Source organism: Eretmochelys imbricata, chromosome 7, assembly GCF_965152235.1.
Source record: "Eretmochelys imbricata isolate rEreImb1 chromosome 7, rEreImb1.hap1, whole genome shotgun sequence".
Classification (NCBI taxonomy): Eukaryota; Metazoa; Chordata; order Testudines; family Cheloniidae; genus Eretmochelys; species Eretmochelys imbricata.
In genome coordinates, this window is record NC_135578.1 from 35,757,919 (window position 1) to 35,778,285 (window position 20,367).

The following is a 20,367-nucleotide window of genomic DNA, read 5'->3' on the forward strand; positions in this document are numbered from 1 at the left end:
AGACCTGTACATTTGACACAGGCTGAACAGCCATTAAATGTTTCTTTTGGTTACTATCAAGGGGCTGATCCTGTAAGCACTCAGATCTGGGACATGGAGCATGGAATTATTGCAGGATTGGGCTTCCAGACTGGATCTGAATCATCATAGAAGTGAAATGTTTTTATATAACATTACCAATCCCTCGTATAGTAATAATCTACAGATTTCTGGTGATCAATATTCTGATTGGCGGGAAATATTTTAAGTTCTTATGGTGGGGAAGTTATAATTAAATATTATAAAGTTACAGCCAAAATTAAGTAGACTAATATTTGACTAATAAATTTCAGAGAATCACTGGAAGTTTTACAAGAAAGTAGCCCAGTAACTCATCACCTAAAGACAATAGTGGTACAATCTACAGGGAATATGAGTTGTAAAATACAAAAGAAAACACTAAAAACTGAATGTTAAATACTGAAACAAGTAGGGAGGATATTCAGGGGTGTATGTGTGTGTGTGGGAGTGTTCATATAAAATTAATGTTACAATTAATAAAGAAGACATAAAAAATGAAGACATTACTAACTAATCTAGCCTGGCACCAGAAAATCTGAATGGAATTTAAAACAAATATTGCTTATTATCTGTATCTATGTAACATGTCACAGAACTGGTGAATTTTCCACAAAAACTAAACTGGGAAAACCAAAGATAATAAAATGTGTAGAAAATTGTAAATAATGAAACTGAAAATAATTAAGAGGAAATACATGTCATGACAGATTGCTTAAAGTGGCAACTTGCCAGGGTGATATATGTGCTCGTATAAATTCTACAAGACAGATAGTCTTGGGAACATTTGGAGAATCATTTTGGCAAGTGTTGAGTTATCAGTTTGGAAGGATAATTCTAACAGAAAAGCTGTAATGGAGATCTCTGTAATTTGAGTAAAACATTGGTTTGCAATTAAATTCCTATACTGCTATCACTGTTTAACACAGGAGTTATGGTATGAACTAAGAATATAATTTAGAAATTAGAAGAAAATTTGGGATCTCCATAAGATACAGACTTAAACAGGATTTGGAGATGGTTTATAATGCTAAAAAAATTGTTCCCTAATGTTTTAAACTAATATTTCCAGTAATGTTGGGCCAAATTTATACAGAGAATCAAGTTTCTTTATATTTGCAAAGTATGATAATGAGAAAACCCAGATTGCAAATTTACTTTAAGAGGCTGAGGTGATACCTCAATTAATTTGAGCTTGCAACAGAAGTCCAGTTAATAAACTTTTAAATGGTTTAAAGGTTAATTACTAATTTATATTTTAATATATTAATCACAGGTTTTCATTTCACATAAATCTTTCTAAAACACACCAGTGACTAAGTAATCCAGGAGGCTACTGTCCTGCTGAATGTATTCTTTTGGAAATGAGTACATGAACCAGTCAGCTCATCTCTTACACCCAATTTATTTTATAAGTAATCTGTATTATCTGGAGATTCCTGCAATAATAATACATGCAGCTGAGCATTCAAGAGTTATAGTTTAAATTCAGAATTCATCTATTTCTCTAAGGTTAATAATCTTAACCTAAGAGTGCACTTCTACAGTGCCTGCCAGGAGGGAATCTCCAAGTGCTTTATGTATGTTTAGAGTCCAGATCACCACCTCCTGCAGTAAAACCCATAGGGGAGGGAATCTCCATGATATCCTGCTTGTGGAGTTTTCTCCATATTATTCCACTGGGAGAGGCATGGGTTCCCCTGATCCCAATCGTGTATGTTGCAGGGCCTCTCACAAACCCAGCAGATCCTCCAAAAGCCAGCACCAACCTTACTGAGGCTCTGTATCTCTGCAATGGCTCTGCCCCCAGAGACCCACCCTTCTGGTCCCTGACAGCATGATGACTCTGTTGGAGCTGCAGAACCAGACTCCCCCAGGATGTAGTAGACCCCTGGGGGAAGGGGCACACGAGAAAGGATAACAGAATCTTGGGCTGTATCATCTTTAATGACTCAACTCCAAAGTACCAAACTGAGGAATAGTTGTGTGACAATCCTCCAGCTTGCCCCGTTTTCTCCCCCTCCTACTGTGTGGCTGTTGGACCCATGAAGCTAACTTCAGTTCCCCGTTTTGCACAAGCTGAGGGAGACCTTCCTTCCAGCACAGATATAGAAAAGTTATAAGCCAGTTCTTTTACCCTCCCCGCACACCTTTGATGTAAATAAAATGTCCACTTTGTGGACAGGAAAACAGATACATAGGCTTAGATCCTCAAAAGATATTTAGATTCCTAACTACCACTGAAATCAATGGGAGTTATGTGCCTAAATACCTCTGGGTCATAACAATTAAGTTTGTTTAGGTCACACAGAAAGTCAGTGGTGGACTGTGCCCCAGAACCAACTAAATTTCATCCTGTGGCTTAGTCACAAGACCATTTAACATCATTTCCTTCCACATTAATGAAAAAATGCCTATAAATCTTGACATCGGTCACAGCACTTCGGTGGTTCTACCAAATACGTTCCATTGGGGGTTTTCTAAGACATGAGAGAGAAAAAACATACTGCTTTCATTTTTGAAAGCTAGTAGTAAAAATGCCAAAATGCCAATGAGTGCATGTACAGTGTTTGCTGTGGGCTAACTATGGGACCAATCCTGCAAACACTTGGGCAGAGTATAATGGGATGTGTCACTTATGTAAAGTGAAGCACAAGTGTTAGTGTTTGCAGGATCAGGTATATGATTCTCGGACTAGAATACTCTATTTCAGAAGTCAATATTTATGCATGTGAGAACGTTACGCTTGTCAGTAGTTCCACTGTGATCAAAGGGACTGCTTATGGGGAAAAAGGTTATTTGAAATGTTTGAAAAAGTTGTTTACATGAAAGGTAAGTACCCGAAGATTTGGACAGATTAAGAGTGTTCAATGTGTCTAAGATCTAAGTGATTTAGGTGCACTGAATGGGACTTGTGATCCTACATCAAAATGGGTATGGATTCCCTGCAGGCTCACCCGTACCTGTTTTGAAAGTCTCACCCTAAACTATTTCCTTTTAATTTTTAAAGCAACGTGATGAAATTAACTTCCAAACTTCCTTAAGGCTGATACTGAGTGTATTTTGTTGAGATTTCCGTTATATACTAAATGTGAAAAGGGGAAGGGAAAAGAAAGACGAATACAGGAGGAAAAGTCAGTCAACATTATCCAACATCATTTTAATTTCCACCAAGAGAGTAATATAAACATATTAAACACAAACAGAACACGTTTTTGAAAAGACCATATGGCACTATTACAGTGTTTTAGCTTGATACAAATGTAATTTTATAAAAATTATAAAAAAGTATAGGAACATTTTTAAGTAATATATCAGTAAAAACAACAAGGAGTCCGATGGCACCTTTAAGGTTTTTGTTTTTGTGGATTCAGACTAACACGGCTACCCCCTGATACTTGACATCAGTAAAAATAAATCTCAACATTTTAATAGTACTTTGAATATTCTTACAGTAAGAATTTTAAAAGTGCTTTTTAATAACAGTGTTGTAACTCAGCATTAGTGCAGTGTGCCAAATAGATTTTAAAGCAAATATTTATAGCGAGTTGTACAATTTTCTAAAACTAGTAGACTCAAGAGTCTGAGAAGTAGTGTTAACTGAGGTAAGTATTTCGATTACAACTAAACATTACTTAAGTACTTTACATGCTGATTCTATCACTAAGAGAAAAAAGTTGACATCCTTCATATGAAGACAGAAACCCTACTCATGTCATGAAACCAGCACTGTATAAAGAGAACATTTAGAAGGCAAAGAAAAATGGCTTCTCCAGAATATTTATACTACTTAGAAAACTATGATCCTATGCCACAGACAGTATTTAATACAAAGATCAAATTCTTTACATTTAATAGGTGCACCTAATTCTCCACTGAATAAATTATTTTGTTGACAATTCATGGCATTCCAAGAAAGCCTGATTTCAAGATTTTGTAGTTAATATATCTCAGTAATTAAGTAAGCCTTATTTAGATATTTCACAGTATATTTATGTCTGAATTAGTGTGTGATTTTGTTTACTATCAGTGACAGCATCTTACTGCTATGTCTACTGCCAAATCTTTGAGCAAGTGAAAAGTGCAACACTGTAATAGAACAAAAACCCACTGCCTGCTGTTACACTATTCAATAATAATGGTAAGAGGGCCACTATACTTCTGAAAACCATGGTGTAACTTAGAGGTGCCTCAGAGGTTACCTTTTCAAATTACATCACTTTTTAAAATTAAAGTTCTTTATTGACTGTCTAAGGATGCAAAAATGTTGAATATTTACCACTCTATTGTTAAAGCCCTTATTTTTAAAGAGACAAGAAACTTAGTTTAAGAACCAATCCCTTGGCCCTCATTTGCATATTATAGGACCTGAACATTTCTTACCCAAATTTTTAGTTTGTTTAGAGAGGAAGATTTTAGTCAGTATGAGAAAAGGGAATAAAATATAAACTAATTCATTTACTCTGTAAGATGGTATGGTTTAAGAAGTCAAACAATTGACCATTTTTCTCAGTATTACACATAAGAACGTTTATACAAACATTAGCACTGAATCGATAACTAGAGGTGAATTGCACAACTATCTTCATTTTAAAAAGTAAAATATCATTCCTTTATTTCCAATAATTTGGAACATCCAGTAATGTTTCATCTAATTTCCATCTCTCTTTTTACAAATGCATTAGGAATGGTTTAATGGACATACGAATAGATATATTTTTGTTAACCACTTCCCAGTACCAAACTTAAACATGGGCTAGAAAATGATAAAATATAATGCAGAATTATTTTTATCTTTTTCTTGACAGGAAAAGTTGACAGCAGTGTCCATAATAATTGCAAAGAATGTAGCTAAACAATTTATTAATAAAATTGGACTCTAATATCTACAGTTAGAGAGGAAACTCAATAGTTTATAATTAATTCAAATTATCACCCCTGGTTTTCAGATGATCACTCGGTCATTTTTATTTTTGGATAATAAATTCTTGATCACTAGTGTACTGAATTCTAAATTCACTTATTGTTTGGAAAGATTTCCAGTGCATGTAAATGTGAGAGATTGTGATTCTTTAACATTTTGAATGATGTGCTGTCGTCGCATTAACCAGAGGTGCTGAATTTAGAGCAGAACATTTACCAAATAGTGATGCACAATCCTCATTATTATTACAGGAATAATAAATATACAGAGAATGGGGGAAGGATTTCTGACAATTGTTTGGATCAACATGGTTCTCTAAGGTTACAATAAAATATGCCAAAGTGCACCATTAGCGGTACTAGGGTATTGTGGAAAATTCTGCCAAAACTACATGCACATTGTCACAATTGTCACATTACCCTTCACACCTCTCTCGTCTGTTCCTCTCTTTCTCTTGATTTCTCAGCACCACTCCTTTTTCTGCTAGTCTTTATCTCATCTACTTATGTACATTTCCAAAATGTACTATCAAAATCAAGAAAATGTAGGTACAGCACAAAAACAATTCAATTTGCATTTTTATTGTCCTTGCAATTATTGAAAAGCCCTCTCATTCAAATGGTTCTGCTCAGGGCTTATAATTTCCCTCCTCCCATCTACTGAAAGAACTGCACTATTACTAAGTGGCCTGGGACCGTCTTCAGAGCCTACCCCTAGAATCCTTTCAAGAACACAGTAGACTTTCCATAAAAATAAGAGAAACAATTAAAGCTAGTTATACTATATATTACAAACAGAAATACACTGCCCTTGAGTATATCTCTAAATTAATTCTCAAAGATCTGCCGCCTTTCATACCATAGCTACTCCAGAGTGCATCAGAAGCAAGTTAGGCACTTGCAATCATTCTGGGACTAGCTAGTATCTCTACTTTGTTAATGTTTTGTAAGCAAATAAATCTCTCTCATGTTATAGTATATTAACTCTGACAGAGCAGAGGAGACTTTTTGTTCCTATGTATAAACACTATACAATTAGTGAATTTTCTTTCTAAAACATAGTACTGTCTCACTGTAATGACAGGTTAGTTAAATCTAAAATGGATTCTCTAATCATCAGTTCTACCTTGGGGTTTTTAGCTTCACTGGCTGCTAGCTCCTTGTCAATAAGCCCCAGGTTGTGCAAATTAAGAATAGAATCAGCAATTATCCGTGCTGTCCTCTTCTGATAGCCTCCAGATGTCACCATCAAGATAGGAATTCTGTGGCTTCTGGCAGCCCTGAATACCGCTTCATCTCTTTTAACAATTCCCTGCATATTTACAAAAATGAAAAACAAAGTGAAATTATATGAATGTCGCTTGGTTTATATTTTTACTGGTATGGATTTGTAGCTTGTAGCTTATGCTTTTATGGCTTTATATACATGAGAAATTACCATTATGTGATCTACATGCTTGATTTTCTAACAGGAATACAATGACAATCTGTTAAACAATTATTTAAATATCCCTCTAGTAGTGTATCAAACAGTATGCTTTGGCTTTCTATACATGAACTTTTCAAAGGCTATTTATTATTTGTATTACAGTGGTGAGTAGAGGTCACAACAGATTGGGACCCCATCGTGCTAGGTACTGTACAGACTCATAGTAAGATAGTTCTTGCACAGAAAACCTAGACACCACAGAAAAGGGGTGGGAAAATGAAGCATTATCCCCATTTTACAGATAGAGAACTGACACTATAAGACATCATAGCCCTGATTCAGAAAGGCATACAAGCACATACTTAACTACAGGAGGACTACTCGCATGCTTAGGATCAAGCGACTTGCCCATGATCATATAAGACATTCCTAGCAGAACCAGGAACTCAGCCCGGATCTCCAGTCCAAGTCCTGTGTCTTAATCACAAGATCATCTTTCGTCACCCTTCAAAAAGGGTACAATATGACTACTATAAGAACCTATCTACGTACTGTACAGTTGAATGGGGCCCTTCATGATCCTGACTGTAGAGAATCCAACAAGAGCACCAATCCCGATCTATTTCTTACTAACAGAGGGGAACGTTCTAAAACATGAGAATAATAGGACAGACTAGGGATCAAGAGCTTCTATACTGTCACTGAACTCATTCTTTACTGCATGCAACAGAGAAGCAAAGTTTACTAGGTTCAAGAAACCACCTTTGAGGAAAAGGGAAATTCAGAATTACTTAATGAGAAAACATATTAAAATCCACAAGTATGGACAAAATAAGGATAATCCTAAAAGACGCATAATAAAAGGTGCAACCAACCTCCTACAACTCCTCTCCAAGACAATAAAAGTAAGAAATGTAGCTTCACAATGGACTGTTCAGAAATCAAAAGGTTAAAAAATTACTAAAAATAGAGAAGGGGGAAAGGAACTAAACAAGAATATTGAAAATCACAACTGTGAAAGAAGTGGCCAAAACAGGTATAAAATGAGTCTGTGCTAGACAAAGGGTTTAAGAAAAATAAGATCATCCCTTATAAATGCATCAGGGAAAAATACTGGAACAAAATTAGAAAAATGAAAAAAGGGTGAAAATGAATATTTAAATTTGGCTATTTTAACTGTTTTTTAAAATCTATCTAAAGATTTTTTGTTTGTTTAAATGGTACTGTACAAGGACAAAGGGTTTAACTAGGAATAGTGAGATGAAATTAAGATTAAAAATTTAGGCTGAACATCAGCAACAACTCCGGTGTAGCAGATTCTTAAGTGAAATATTAGAAGCTTCAGCAAATGGTACATTTTAGAACAGACTAGACTCAGATGTAGAAAAATATACTATAAGGAAAAATTCTGAACTTGCAGAAGGATGAGCTAGATAACCCAGTAGCTATAATTCTGTGATTCAGAGAAATCTAAAAAGGGACAACAATCATTGCATGGCTAGAGCACTTTCTATCCAAGGATGTCAAAGTGCTTTACTAACATGAATGAATTAAACCTAATCGATTAGGGGTATGGAACGGCTGCCATATGAGGAGAGATTAATAAGACTGGACTTTTCAGCTTGGAAAAGAGATAACTAAGGGGGGATATGCTAGAGGTCTATAAAATCATGACTGGTGTGGAAAAAGTAAATAAGTAAGTGTTATTTACTCCTTCTCAGAACACAAGAACTAGGGGCCACCAAATGAAATTAACAGACAGCAGATTTAAAACAAACAAAAGGAAGTATTTTTTCATACAATGCACAGTCAGCCTGTGGAACTCCTTGCCAGAGGATGTTGTGAAGGCCAAGAGTATAACAGGGTTCAAAAAAGAACTAGATAAATTCATGGAGGATAGGTCCATCAAGGGCTATTAGCCAGGATGGGCAGAGATGGTGTCCCTAGCCTCTGTTTGCCAGAAGTTGGGAATGGGCGACAGGGGATGGATCACTTGATGATTACCTGTTCTGTTCATTCTCTCTGGGGCACCTGGCATTGGCCACTGTTGGAAGACAGGATACTGGGCTAGATGGACCTTTGGTCTGACCCAGTATGGCTGTTCTTATGTTCTCACACAAAGGAATAATCCGAATCTTAAATATGGGGAAACTGAGGCACAGAAAGACAATTCAATAACTTGTCCAGTATCACACAATTTAGAGAGCCAAAAAATATAACCTAGATCTCCAGATACTCATTTATGTGCTTTAAGCATAATATTATCTTTATTTTGTTTACAACTGGGAGTTTAATTCAAACATTCTGAGAGTAGAAAATATTTGTACGGGAGTCCAAACACTTTGAGCTAAAATAGTCCTTTGCTAATCTTGGTTCCCATTTCAAGAAGAATAGTTTTAAATGAAATATATATATTTCAGTACAGCACATAGTGTATCCTGACAGAGCAGAAGTTGCATTCCAAGACCATTAAAAAAAATACCAACAGTGCAACTAATTTCTCAATAGGTTCTTTTCAGCCTGCTTAAATATTTACATCAGAGAATAGTTAATAATAAGAACTATTCTGATGACTCTTTGCTTGCTTAACACTTTGCAATTTACAAATTCAGCATTAAATACTGAGCTTCTCTTCTATCATCGATGACAATGGAAAATGAGCATCATCACTCAGACACTAAACACCAATCCCATCGCATGCGATGTCATTATTAAAGCTTCTTCTGAAATGTCTGTATCCCAAAATATTTTAGCTGATTTCTCAGAGCTCAGGATCGGATTCATTAGAAAATTTCCTAAGACAAACACGTATATAAAGCAGTATTTGTTGCATGTTATCAGCAAGCACGTATTGAGAGCAGATCTACGGACACTTAGAACTGCCTCAGCCCACACAGGACAAAGTGTGGATCCCTGAATCCAAAGAGGAACTGTGCCAGAAGCTAAGCCACAGCATTGCTGGTAGCACTTAGTTGATTGCCCGGCCCCATCTTCTTCCACCAGCTTCTGCACGCTCTGTACTTGCTGACTGTGGCAGCCCTGGCAGAGAGGGATGAAGACTGCTATGGGCTGTTACAAAGTGGCCTGTGATCAACTGTTCTCCATGTCCCCTGAGGCTAGGACAAGTAGTAATTGGCTTAATTTGCAGCAAGGGAGGTTTAGGTTAAATATTAGGAAAAGTTTGCCAGTTCTAAAGGTAGTTAAGCTCTGGAATAGGCTTCCAAGGAAGGCTGAGGAATCCCCAGCATTGGAGGTTTTTATGAACAGGTTGGACAAACACCTGTCAGGGATGGCCTACGTTTGCTTAGTGCTGACTCAAAGTAGGGGGCTGAACTTGATGACTTCTCAAGGTCCCATCCAGCCCTACATTTCTATGAAATTTGAAAACATTCAGCAGGAAGGACTGATTCACATATCAACTTATTCTTTTTTCCTTCCCTGGTGCCTGCACTTAAGTTTTGCAAGCTCTGGGCCAAGAACAAGGACAGCTAATGAATTAAATGCTAGAAAATGATAACTTACAAAACTGCAGTTGCTATGTCTGTCCTTTCTTGGGGACTAAGAGAGGAAAGACAAGACAAGAGGGAGGGGAAGCTCAAGATCTGGGAATAGGGTGATAAGTTTCAGCAGAAAAGAACCATCAACTGGAAGGATGCGACTAGATTCTGGGGAGGTTCCAAAGCTTCAGAGCTAAGGGGGCAAAGTTGTGGTGAATCCAGCCATTGATACCGGTATTCACTGGGGAAACCCCCCCCAGTAAAATCTGTAGATATTGTATTGTTATACAAACCTGAGGTGAAATAGCAAGACCTCCCAGTGGATCACCATCCAAGATATCAGTTCCAGCATTATAAATGATGATGTCTGGCCTCAATTCATTTAATGCCCCTTCCACATGTGTTTGTACCTTCTGAAGATATTCTGTGTCCTCTGTACCCCAGTCCAATTCAACCTTCCGCTTTATGGCTCCTAAAAAAAAATTGGTTTAATGATACTGAATCAAAGAAACAAAAGAACATGCTGTGAAGGAAAAAGCAAGATTCAGAGAGAAGCAAGATGAAAAGCATAAAGATTACAATTTATGAACATTCTGAAAATATACAGAATTTCATAAGATTTTAACTTAAAAACATTCTAGCAACCTTTCTCCCTCTCCGCTCCCCGCCCCCCAAAAAGCTGCAGCTAAATTAAACACTACAACCTGGGAACATTTTACATTTAAAAGAAAAAAAAACCAAGCATAATGAATAAAAGAAAACATAATACAGAGGGACTATTATTGAATAAAAGTAATCTCCATTTATATTTATCCCATAAATATTCAACAACTCGGAAGGAAATCAGTAAGAATATCATCAAACTGACAAAAGACACAAAGGCCTGAAAGTAGTAAAATAAAGATATAAAGAAAATTTAATTGCCGTGCAGGACAAATGCTGGCATGAAAGGCTGGTAAAACAAAGACCATTAAGATAAATTATTAATATTCATTTGTATTACAGCAGCACCCAGAGGCTACAATCAGAATCAAGAGTCCCTCTGTGCGAAGTGCTGTATGGATGCCCAAAACTGCTTACCATCAAATATCCTTATCAGGTGTGTTGGCAAACACTAATTCATGCTAATTGATTATTTTGATGTCAGCAGGGTTCTGTATGGGTCTGCCCCCACAGAACTGATTGTGGAAGTGGGGCCTAATTTAAGTCAAATAACTACAAATGGGTGGAGAGAAACATCGGATGGTGGATAAGGGTAAGAGAAAGGACACACAAGATTCCATAGCCTAGCTATGTGCACAGAGAGTTTTGAATAACTTACAAATACATTAAAATACAAATCGACAAATCAAATCCATTTCAGACTTTCTTCAAGGTAGGGACTGTGGCTCATTATCCTGTAGGTGCTGTACAAAACAAACTGGTGCTCTAGATCCACTGAATATAAACAAAAATTATAATGATCAATAATAATTTGTCCTAATAATCTTTATGAGGCTCATTGTTGTATTCCAGTCCTCATCCAGCTTTGCAGTTGTTCTGTCTTTCCATCTTTCTTTTATTCCTTTCATACTCTGCTTCCTTTGTTTGATATTATTTTTCATGATTTCTGTGCTTGTTGTTACATAAATATTCATAAAATTATGCACAGCTGTACTCCTGCATACAACTGTGACAGTGTCCCCCATAAGGCTTTTTGGAAATATGCTTATGAATGTGTGTGTATATATATATGTCATAACTGGAATATGTTTTATGATACATATGCCATGTAACACATCTCTGTAGAGGTTATGATATACTGAATCTCTTAATCCTATTTGTATGCATGTATCATTTTTGTATTTGAAGTTATGAATATTGGCTGTATACTTGTCTGATTCTAAGTAGGTTTTAGTGAAGCAGTTGGTCAGCTTCCTGAGAAAAGACTATTCTCAGTAAGTGCCCAATCAAGAAGCCCTTAACCCAACAATGAACTTGGAGACGCCAATCCACATCTGAGCTTTCCCAGGGATGTGGCTTGGCTGGTAAGGAACTCAGTCATGCATGGACATGTGACTTGCCCAGGTGACTCCAGAACTCCATTTTGTAGCTGGACTTTGCATAGGAGAGAGGAGGGGGTCTCCACCCATAAGAGAAAGTCTATTTAAACCCCAGGGAGACCTCTCCATTTTGTCTTCAGCTGGCTAAAGAGAGATCCTTTCCACCCCCAAAGACACCTGAAAGAAACTGGAACAAAGGACAGTAACTACAGGGGTGTGAGTGACTGCTGGACGCAGACTAGAAGGAGACTAGTCTGTAAAGGAAAGCTTACTGGAACTGGTGAGGTTTTATCTGTATCCAGTTTGATTAGACATAGACTTGTGTGTTTTATTTTATTTTGCTTGGTAATTCACTTTGTTCTGTCTGTTACTACTTGTGATTTTATTAAATACAGAAAGTAGGATTTAAGTGGTTCCAAGTTTTATTTATTAATAAATAAATTTATTTTTATTTTTATTTATTAATTAACCCAGAGTATGTATTAATACTTGGGGGGCAAACAGCTGTGCATATCTCTCTGTCAGTGTTATAGACGGTGAACAATTTATGACTTTACCCTGTATAAGCTTTATACAGGGTAAAACAGATTTATTTAGGGTTTGGACCCCATTGGGAATTGGGCATCTGAGTGTTAAAGGCAGGAACACTTCTTAACTTGCTTTCAGATAAGTCTGCAGATTTGGGGTACGTGGTTCAGACCCTGGGTGCTGGCGTCCTAAGCTGGCAGGGAAAGCAGGGGCAGAAATAGTCTTGGCACATCAGGTGGCAGTTCCCAGGGGGTTTCTGTGATCCAACCCATCACAACAACTATGGACAATACTTAGCTCACGTTCAGGGGAAACAACGTGATAGCTGGATGGAGTTTAAAAAGAGGAGGGAAACAATTAGTAGAGAAAGAAAGATAAGTGTTGTTCTGATTAAACCATTAAATGTCAGTTCTGACAATCATGGACCGATATCCCACAGCTCTCAGGTACCATGTCCTCATCTTCAGCAAACACAACCTAAGATTACAATGTTTAATTGCTTACTATGTATTGTTGCCAAGTTCAAAGTAGCTCAAGTGACATTTTTGGGAGTGTGAACACACAGGATTTTTCTGGTTCAGACTCTCTCTCTCTCGCTCTAAAAAGAAATTAATGCTAATACTTCTGTGGATATTAAGGTAGGCTGCTATCAATATTCCCATTTTACAAAAGGGAAATGGAGGCAAAAAGAGGTGGCATGACTGTTTTGAAGTCACACATTGACTTAATACCAGAATTGAGACTGGAACCCAGTCAGGCGTGCTGGAACAATTTGTATAGTGGTAGTGCAGAGAGCCATTGAACCAAACTATAAACTTTGTACATGATAGAAACCACTTCAAGCCAGGGAGAGCGGCAGCAACCCCCAGCATCCTTAGTTCCAGTGCCAATTAACCCAGTGGTCCTGACCTAGAGTCTTCTGCATCAGCACAAGACTATCTTTTCCTTATCTGTCCCTGAAGTGTTTCCTTTCCCTCTTTTCTCTCTCACAGCTGCTTTCTTTCTCCCCTGTCCCTTCCTCACTGTCTCTCTCTGACTTTCCTCCCTCAATCTTTCACACTGGCCCTCTTCTCACAACGGTCCAATTCCTCCCCACTCCTTTCCCTCAACACTTTCTCTCCCAAATTTGTTAGTAATTTCACTGATCCTGGTTTCCTCATATCATGGCTGCTCCCTTGGGATGTGTTGCTGCTTAGAGCTAAGTAGTAGCAGTTCTGACCTCCTATTCCTACCCACTTGACCACACCAGAATCACAGTGATGTTAGGGAGCCTGCAAAGAGATCAGTGAGTAAAAGAGGGAAGAGTCACCAGGACAAAGAAGAATGGTCAGGGCATGAGTCTAGGGCAGGGGTGAACAAACTTTTTGGCCCAAGGGCCACATCAGGGTGCAAAACTGTATGGAGGGCCAGGTAGGGAAGGCTGTGCCCCCCAAACAGCCTGGCCCCTGCCCCCTATCTGCCCCCTCTCACTTCCCACCCCCTGATTGTCCCCCTCAAAACCCCCAACCTATCCAACCCCCCCCTGCTCCTTGTCCCCTGACTGCCCCCTCCTGGGACCCCCTGCCCCAAACTGCCCCCCAGAACCCCACCCCCTATCCAAGCCTCCTGCTCCCTGTCCCCTGACTGCCCAAACGTATCCACACCCCCACCCCCTGACAGGCCCCCTGGGACTCCCACGCCCTATCCAATCCCCCCTGTTCCCCGACCCCTGACAGCCCCAGAACCTCTGCTCCATCCAACCGCCCCCTGTCCCCTGACTGCCCACCAGGACCCCCTACTCAAACCCTCCACCGCCCGCTTCCCATGCCACTCGGAGTGGCAGGAGCTTGCAGCCCCGCTGCCCGCACAGTGGCATAGCTGCATGGGGGGGGATGACAGCGGGGGAAGGGCCGGGGTGAGGCTCCCGGGCCAGGAGCTCAGGGGCTGGGCAGGACGGTCTCGAGGGCTCGATGTGGCCCACGGGCCGTAGTTTGCCCACCTCTGGTCTAGAGCTTGGAGGAGCCAGGTTCAAGTCCCTGTTCCTCCATAGGCTTCTTGTGTGACCTTGGGCAAATCACTTAGCATCTTGGTGACTTGGTTCCCCAACTGTACAACTGGGATAATAGCTCTTTCCAGCCTCACAGGGATGTTGTGAAGATAAATACAATCAAGACTTTAAGGCAGTCAGATACTACAATAACAGGAACCATACAAGTATGATATATTTCTGGGGGGATGCTGCATGACTTGCACGCACAGAAAATTCCCCCGCCCCGATTTCCTGCGTTTCCCTGCAGAAAACGGCAGGGAAGCCGCACAAACATAGGGGGCAACCACGAGTAAAGTCTTTTGGCGGGGACTGCCCCCCTCCACACAGAGGCAAGGCAGGGGGGGCACACAGGGTTACATACTACTGCCCCCCCCCATTCTGCCAGCACAGAGCTGCCCAGCTGTTGGAGGCTGTGTCTCGGCTCTGCTGGTTCTGTAGCTGAATGCCTCCTCCTGGGTCCTAGTGCCAGTCGTGCTCCCCTTCTGTGTGCTAGGAGCCTTCCTGTTTTCTGTGCAATACTGAGTACCCATGGTGAGGCTGGGTAAGGTGGAATGGGGGAAATGAGGGAAAGGGGGGTGAGGAGGTGGGGGTGAAGAGGCAGTGGGGAAGGGACAGGGTGGAATAGGGAAGGGAAAGGGGAATGGGGGAGTTAGGGGAGGGGGATGGAGAAGAAAAGGGGATAGGGGAATCGTGGGGGGAAGCAGAAACCTGGCATGCGGCATCCCCTTGGCAGCAGCTGGAGCTCCCCCATTAAGCAGGCCCATCAAACCCTCACCGTGAGAAGCCCTACTCCCCTACACATGGACCCTGCCAACGAGCCCCCACACCTGACCCCCACCCCACTGAGCCCCAACCAGCTGCACCGGGACCCTCAACCCATCAAGCCCCACTCCCCCAGCACCCAGGCCCCCGCAATGAACAGCCCACACCCAGACACCCCCCCCCCGCCAACGCCCATCTCCCCACACCCAGAGGCCCCCCACCCACCTTTACCTGGATCTCCTGCAGAATCCCATTGCCCCTGCACCAAGAACCCCACAACGAGCCTTCGTGCACCCAGATCTCCCACTGAGCCTCCCGCACCCAGATTGTCCCACACAGAAACCTCTCACCCCACACCTGGATCCCCCCACATTAAGCCCCTCCACACTTGTATCCTGCTGGACTGAGCCTGCCCACCCACAACTGCTGCACCTGTTGCAGAGGGGCAGGGCCCCAGGGTTTTTCTGGGGCAGGCCCAGCCCTTGCACTGTTATCAGGGTCAGGTGCAGCTTCACTGCTGAGTCCCTGTACCGGGGAAGGTCGGGGCTTCAGGGTGATCTCCTACCTCAATGCCGCCAGCGGCCTGTCCTCCCCACTGTCATGCTGGAGCCACAGTTATTTATTGACAAATAAAATTTGCAGAATTTTAAAATATCATGTGCATAATATTTTGGTGCAGAATTTTAATTTTTTTGGTACAAAATTCCCTCAGGAGTAATGATAGATAGAGGAGGAAAACTTAGCTGACTGCTCAGAAGCCCCAGGAGTAGCTTCTAGTAGTGAAGAAGAGGAGCTGAAGGGGAAACTTCGCTCATCTTGATTATGAGTCACATTTCAATTGGCATGAGTGAGAGTGCTACACGCAGGGGGAAAGCATCTGATTGGATATGTATGGCTGGTATGACTAGGAGTCTTTGTGTTTTCCATCTTAGCAAGAAAATACCAAGTCTGGTGGAAACAGAACTGTGACAACTTTAGCAATTGTCTTTATTTTCAGAGGCTTTGGGGTGAAACTCACCCCAGTGCAGAGAGAGCCTATGCCTTCCAAATGGTTTAAGGCATATATTCATGGCCTAAAAATAACTGAACTTGTATGTAGATGATTAAATGGACCATCTATACTAGGACGAATGTCACCTTTTAGGTACTGTACACACACTTATTTAATAAAAGTCTTACAATTAAGCAACATGCAAAATGTTAACAGGATACTAACATAAATTTGATATGCTTAGTTAATAAACTGAAGAGGCAGCATGAATTGAACAAAGGACCACACAACAGGAAATGCAGAGTAGCAAACAACAATTCACACCATTTTTTCTAAATACAGCTACAGAAGAGTTGCCATTTAAAATCAACACACGTGCTCCATTTTTTTGGAAAAGTTATAAATGAATTACACTCCATATCTTAGAAAACATTGTAATTTGATAAATAAGTATAGGAATGCACTGACCAATTTTGTTTTAACTTCATCTGTTAGTAATTTTTCTGTTGGTAGACATGATGTACCCTTGACAAACATTTTTGATGTAATACTTTGAAATGAGTATGCTATTGTGTAAACACTGGAGTTAAGTATTTGAAAAATAAAGAAAGATGTACTGCATTGCATGTGTTCCTTGTCAATCATCCAAATTAAGCAAGTATGCTATTTATCAGAGTGACAGTTATATTAAAAAAAATAAGCAGAAAGAAAAAATTACACACTGCACTCTGACACTGTAAACAAATCATGCCTGCCACAGACATTTGCATCTTATCAAACTGAATCAAAAGATCAATCCAACTTTAGGCTTTTTCCTTTTAATTTAAAAAGCCAATTAATTAATTATGAGAGGCCACTATACCTAAGGGATACACCATAGTGAAACACCAAATACCCAGTGTCTAAGAATTGTGAGAGTATTCTATTTCTTTTCACAATGCTTACAGGGTATTCAGAGGTTTCTCATTTTCTAAAGGTTATATAAATAACAATTCTGCAGGCAACATGATCCCTAGTTACACAGAGTTAGCTAATCCTGAATGAACCATTTGTTAAAAAATGTTTAGTCTAACAAAAACATATACAAAATTCTAAGTAGTGACAGTTGTCCTTAAATCAATAGCACGTCCAGCCTATTCTGATGTTTTGCATGGTCTCTTGAATGGCTTACTAACAAGACCAGCTAATGTTGGCACCTTACATTTCAGAGGTTCATCCACTACTGAGAATACCCAAAATACAGCTAAAGATTTTTTTCTTGATGATCAATGAACTCTTAATGAATTTTCAGGTACCATTAGAGGAAGGACTCTATTGCTTTTTGGTGAACTTGTCATTTTAAAAATCAACGTGTCAGTTAATTATAAATGTAGTGAAATTCTCAATAAAACCAAAACAAAACCAGTGCTTTGCACAGCGAGTTATATATAGTTGAATTCCTCTAATAACATCTGGAAGAAACATTACTTCTCATTAGAGGTCATGATACGCTGTTCTTCACAGGAGTTTCAACTGCCTCATCTGAATGGTTCTGTTATGGGGTATGCCTGACCCACACTGGGCCGGAAGGGGTTAACCCGACGCTATGGGCTGAGGAAGCCATGGCCCCTCACACCAGCTGGGCATGCTCCGACTGGAACCACAGTATAGAGGAAGCAGCTCAGGTCAGTCTGGGCTGACCTTTGATGAGAGCAGATGTGTGCTGCAGGATCCAGCTGGGAGAGTGCCGGAGCCACCAGAGGCCAGCCAGGACTGTGCCTCTACCGAACCTCAGGCCAACGGAGACAAGGTAGAGATTGCCGAGGGACTCCCTGCGTTGGAAGAAGGTGTAGGAAGTGAACCTGGGAATGGTACAGTAGTGACTGTTGACCAAGACTGAGCAGCTAGATGTCAGTTCCCTGGGGCCTTGGATCAGGACCTGGTGGGCCCCTACCCCATTCGACCCACCATGGACACTGCCAATATGTGGGGAGGTGAATTGGGCCACCGGAGGCCACTACACAGACTTTGGCCACTAGGCCTTACTGTCCTGAACTGCTGGACAGCCCTATTGACTCTGGCCATTAGACCATACTGCCCTGGGAAGAAGGGCAGCTACCTTGATTTTGAACACGGGGCCTTAACAGTCCTGAAGCCCAGGTCTGCCTCAGTGACTCAGGTCCTCGGGACATACCACTCTTAGGGGCTGACAGGGTGTATCTGCCTTATGATAGGTCCAAACCTATGTCATATAGACCTGTTAAGTAGAGTTAACAAAAAGTAACATGAATAATTTCACTTATTTCTCCCAATTGGTTTTATGCATTTTTGTGCCCTCAATATGTTGCCCATCCAGCTTTTCCTGTATATTAGACTGCTGGCATGGCATGAAACTTCTCATCTGCAAAATGTTTGCCCTTGTGAGATTTCATAGACAAATGCCAGGGTGGCATCATCTATGTTAGAACAACCATGAAATAATGTTTTATCCCTAGATTCTACAGCATCTAGCATCAGCGTCAGTAGCAGCCGAAGCCTATTTGGACAGGTGCCTATGGCCTCAAAAGACGTGTGCCTAGTGCCCACATGTTTAGGTTAAATTATATATTTTAATTAAATGCCTCTGCAGCAGTTTTCTGTGGTAACAAACCCATGATGCTAATGGTAAACCTGTCTCTTCACATCTAGTTGCTGCCACTTTACAAGTATGGCTGAAATATCACTCTGTTTTGCCAATGTCTAATGATTATTGTTATTGTTTCTCTTCAGTGTATGCACATGCCTCAATCCAGTGGAACATATGTCAAAAAGCAGATGCCCTTAGGACACTGAATAATGACGCAGGCAGAAGAAATCTCAAATCAGTGGCAGTACAACGTACTTCCTTTCAGACTGAAATTAGGGCAGGTGCCCTTAAGACAAGAACACACCCATGGATAGTATACTTGGTAAATAGGATGAAAAATAAAGTCTGCAGATGTAGGCATCTAAGAGAGGCACACTGACCTAAACTTATTACTTTGAGGTAAGCCTCACACAAGAAAGGCCAGAAGGCCAGCAGTGATAATGTAGGAAGGAACACACAAAAATAGCGCACTATGTATATGTGATGGGAAAAATACATGGAACAAATCAAACTGTTCCTGTTACTGTTTTAACTCTAAAAAGCAGCCAAATTTTGAAAAAATAAAATGTACCTCAACAGCCAAGTCTACACTCGAAACTTTTTGCCAATATAGTAATGTTGCTTAGGGGTGTGATTTTACCAGCAAAAGCACTAGTGCAGACATAGTTATTCTGCTACGAGTGCTTTTGCTGGTATAGATTATTATGCTCATGGAACTAGTAAAAGCTGTATCAGCAAAGGCACTTTTGCCAATATAAACTGCATCTACACTAGATGGATTTGCTGGTATAGCTAGACCCATAAATCATTTTAGCACAGACTGGCCAAAAGAAAGAAGTGTAACTACAACTTCTCCTTTAAAAAAACATAAAACAAACTAAGCCCTGGTCTGCACTATGGAGTTAGGTCGAATTTAGCCATGTTAGGTTGATTTTATAAGCAATGCATCTACACAACCAACCCCATTCTGTCGACCTAAAGGGCTCTTAAAATCGACTGCTGTACTCCTCCCTGACGAGGGGAGTAGCGCTAAAATCGACCATGCTGGGTCGAATTTGGGGTAGTGCGGACACAGTTTGATGGTATTGGCCTCCGGGAGCTATTCCAGAGTGCTCCAATGTGACTGCTCTGGACAGCACTTTCAACTCCAATGCACTAGCCAGGTACACAGGCAAAGCCCCAGGAAATTTTGAATTTCATTTCCTGTTTGGTCAGCGTGGCGAGCTCAGCACCACAGGTAACCCTGCAGTCCCAGAATTGGAAATGAGCTCCAGCATGGAGCGAATGGGAGACACTGGATGTGATTGCTGTATGGGGAGTAGAATCTATGCAGGCCGAACTCCGATCAAAAAGAAGAAATGCTAATATATATGCCAAAATCGCACAGGGCATGGTGGAGAGAGGCTACAACAGGGACACACAGCAGTGCCGTGTGAAAATTAAGGAGCTCAGGCAAGCCTACCAAAAGACAAAGGAGTAAAACAGTCTCTCCGGGTCAGAGGCC

The 20,367-nt window shown here is 40.6% G+C and overlaps 1 protein-coding gene across 3 annotated transcripts in view; it reads right to left on the reverse strand.

The window, feature by feature from the left end:
* Nucleotides 1–3,198: 3,198 nt before the first annotated feature.
* HDAC11 (histone deacetylase 11) overlaps nucleotides 3,199–20,367 on the reverse strand; it is a 70,605-nt gene continuing 53,436 nt past the window's right edge. For all 3 annotated transcript variants that reach the window (XM_077822550.1, XM_077822551.1, XM_077822549.1), the window contains 2 exons: nucleotides 10,200–10,378; nucleotides 3,199–6,292 (listed from right to left, as the gene is read on the reverse strand). In XM_077822550.1, the coding sequence (XP_077678676.1) occupies nucleotides 6,050–6,292; nucleotides 10,200–10,378 (422 nt within the window). In that variant the 3' untranslated portion in view covers nucleotides 3,199–6,049. The remainder of the gene's footprint in view (nucleotides 6,293–10,199; nucleotides 10,379–20,367) is intronic.